This window comes from Anneissia japonica, unplaced genomic scaffold (assembly GCF_011630105.1).
Source record: "Anneissia japonica isolate Jap-2015-1 unplaced genomic scaffold, ASM1163010v1 scaffold1489_len2284818_cov182, whole genome shotgun sequence".
Taxonomy (NCBI): Eukaryota; Metazoa; Echinodermata; class Crinoidea; order Comatulida; family Comatulidae; genus Anneissia; species Anneissia japonica.
The window spans coordinates 1,063,791-1,065,858 of record NW_022698455.1 but is presented as its reverse complement, the minus strand read 5'-3'; the positions used below and the strand labels follow the sequence as shown (position 1 = coordinate 1,065,858).

Below are 2,068 nucleotides of genomic sequence, written 5' to 3'. Positions count from 1 at the left end.
AGATGGGTATAAGAGACCGTGGATACACTGGGCCTACGGTTTATAGTCCTTATCCGAGAAGACTTGTTCTACCACCAGAGCCATAGGCGAGCGTGCCGTTCGAACCAGCGCCGATATTATGGCAAGGCTAATGTTCCAAATAATACTATTTTATGAGATTATAAATGTTCACCAAAACCTTATTTCCCTTTATTTAAATTACTTTCATTCATACTAACATTTTGTAGCTTCATTGCAGTAGTAAGTTTGCGTGTTACAGATAATCCATACATAAGACAAACATGATAATAAAAAAATCTAAAAATTTGTATGTCGCGCGTATTAGACGACACCTGTTTTTCGATCGTAATTCTTTGACATTTCCCAATGCAATGAAATCATTCAGTGATCAATTTAGAAATTATCACAAATGAATAACACATTGTTTATTTGTTTCAGAATCCAAGAGAAACTGATGCAATTACAAGAATTCAGACTAAATTATATGAAAAACAAGACAGAATGGTAAGGGATTGAAACATTAATTGAATTAATTTGTGGCAGTAGCGATGGCAGACATTCCCCGCAGAAAAGCCCCATGTTCCTGACTTGAGCTCCACACTGAAAATTTCTAAGCAAACAGGTGTCTCAAGTTGGATAAGTCACTTCTGGGAGATCTGGTTAAAACTTTTCCTATGTCTATCTAACTTTATTTTGCTGCATGTGGCGATACCCATCGGCACTTTTTTGTGAGACAATTGTTAATAAAATAGTTAAAATACGGAAATATGAATTTGCGGAAGATTGCTTAGTTGAGGAAGACCTTTCGGATTTCCGGGAAACTCCTACAACTTGTTGAAGACTTGGAACCCTGGCATAACAACTGTAGATGCCCTAAATTGCCACTCTCGAGAATATAATTTATAAAAAGCTTTTTCAAAGCCGTGTTTCCTGACAACAGATTAGATTTTTCCCCCATGTAGGTTCCAGGGTTCCAGATTTGGGGGGAGGAGAATAAAAAGGAAAGAAAAAAATAAATAAAGAGGAGTAATATTTACCATTGAAAAAATACTTTCATCCTTTATACATTTATTTATATACTGTACCTATGAATTATCATGTACTGTATGAATTAAGTTGATTATCATTGTAATTATTTGTACTTTAATTTCTATTGGTTATTATTAACTATTAAAAAATGTTACAGTATTGATATTTTTAACGTTTTCACAGCAAAGTACTTTAAACGACGTTCTACACAGGGGAGAAGAACTAGACGACTTAGTTTCGAAAACATTCCACAAAACAGTAAGGTTGCAATTAGTAAAGTAAAATGAATTTCGTAGTAATTTGTAAGATTTTCCCAATAAAGGCTCTTCATCTTGATGTAAAAATTAATTCACCATTATTTTATCAAATTACATGTACAAAAATTTAATTGTTTTAAAATACAATTAACCTTTATTGAAACATTTATAACATTGTAATGGTAATATTTACCATTTTGTCTATGACGTTATAACAACTAAAAATTTGTATGTCGCGCGTATTAGACGACCCCTGTTTTTCGACCGTAATTTGTTATTTTAAGCCTCATCTTACACACGAGTATATACTGTCCACACACCTTAGTCTATGACCCACTTTCTTTGTGACACTTGTTATACGCTAACCCAGGAATTATTTATTTGTTTCAGAATCCGAGAAAAACTCAGACTAGATTATATGAAAAACAAGACAGAATGGTAAGGAACTGAAACATTATTTGAAATAATTTGTGGCAGTAGCGATGGCAGACATTCCCCGCAGAAAAGCCCCATGTTCCTGACTTGAGCTCCGCACAGAAAATTTCTAAGCAAACAGGTGTCCCAAGTTGGATAAGTTACTTATGGGAGATCTGGTTAAATAATTTTTCCTATGTCCATCTAACTTTATTTTGCTGCATGTGGCGATACCCGTCGGCAATTTTTTTTTTTCGTTAGACAATTGTTAATAAAATAGTTAAAATACGGAAATATGAATTTGCGGAAGATGGGTTATTTTTCGGGAGATTCCTTAGTTGAGGAAGACCTTTCGGATTTCCGGGAAA

At 34.0% G+C, this 2,068-nt stretch overlaps 1 protein-coding gene across 1 annotated transcript in view; it reads left to right on the top strand.

The window, feature by feature from the left end:
* Positions 1-1,311, top strand: part of LOC117102629 (synaptobrevin homolog YKT6-like) — a 2,997-nt gene extending 1,686 nt beyond the window's left edge. Inside the window, exons 4-5 of the mRNA XM_033243011.1 lie at positions 439-504; positions 1,213-1,311. Of these exons, the coding sequence (XP_033098902.1) occupies positions 439-504; positions 1,213-1,311 (165 nt within the window). The remainder of the gene's footprint in view (positions 1-438; positions 505-1,212) is intronic.
* Positions 1,312-2,068: the final 757 nt, after the last annotated feature.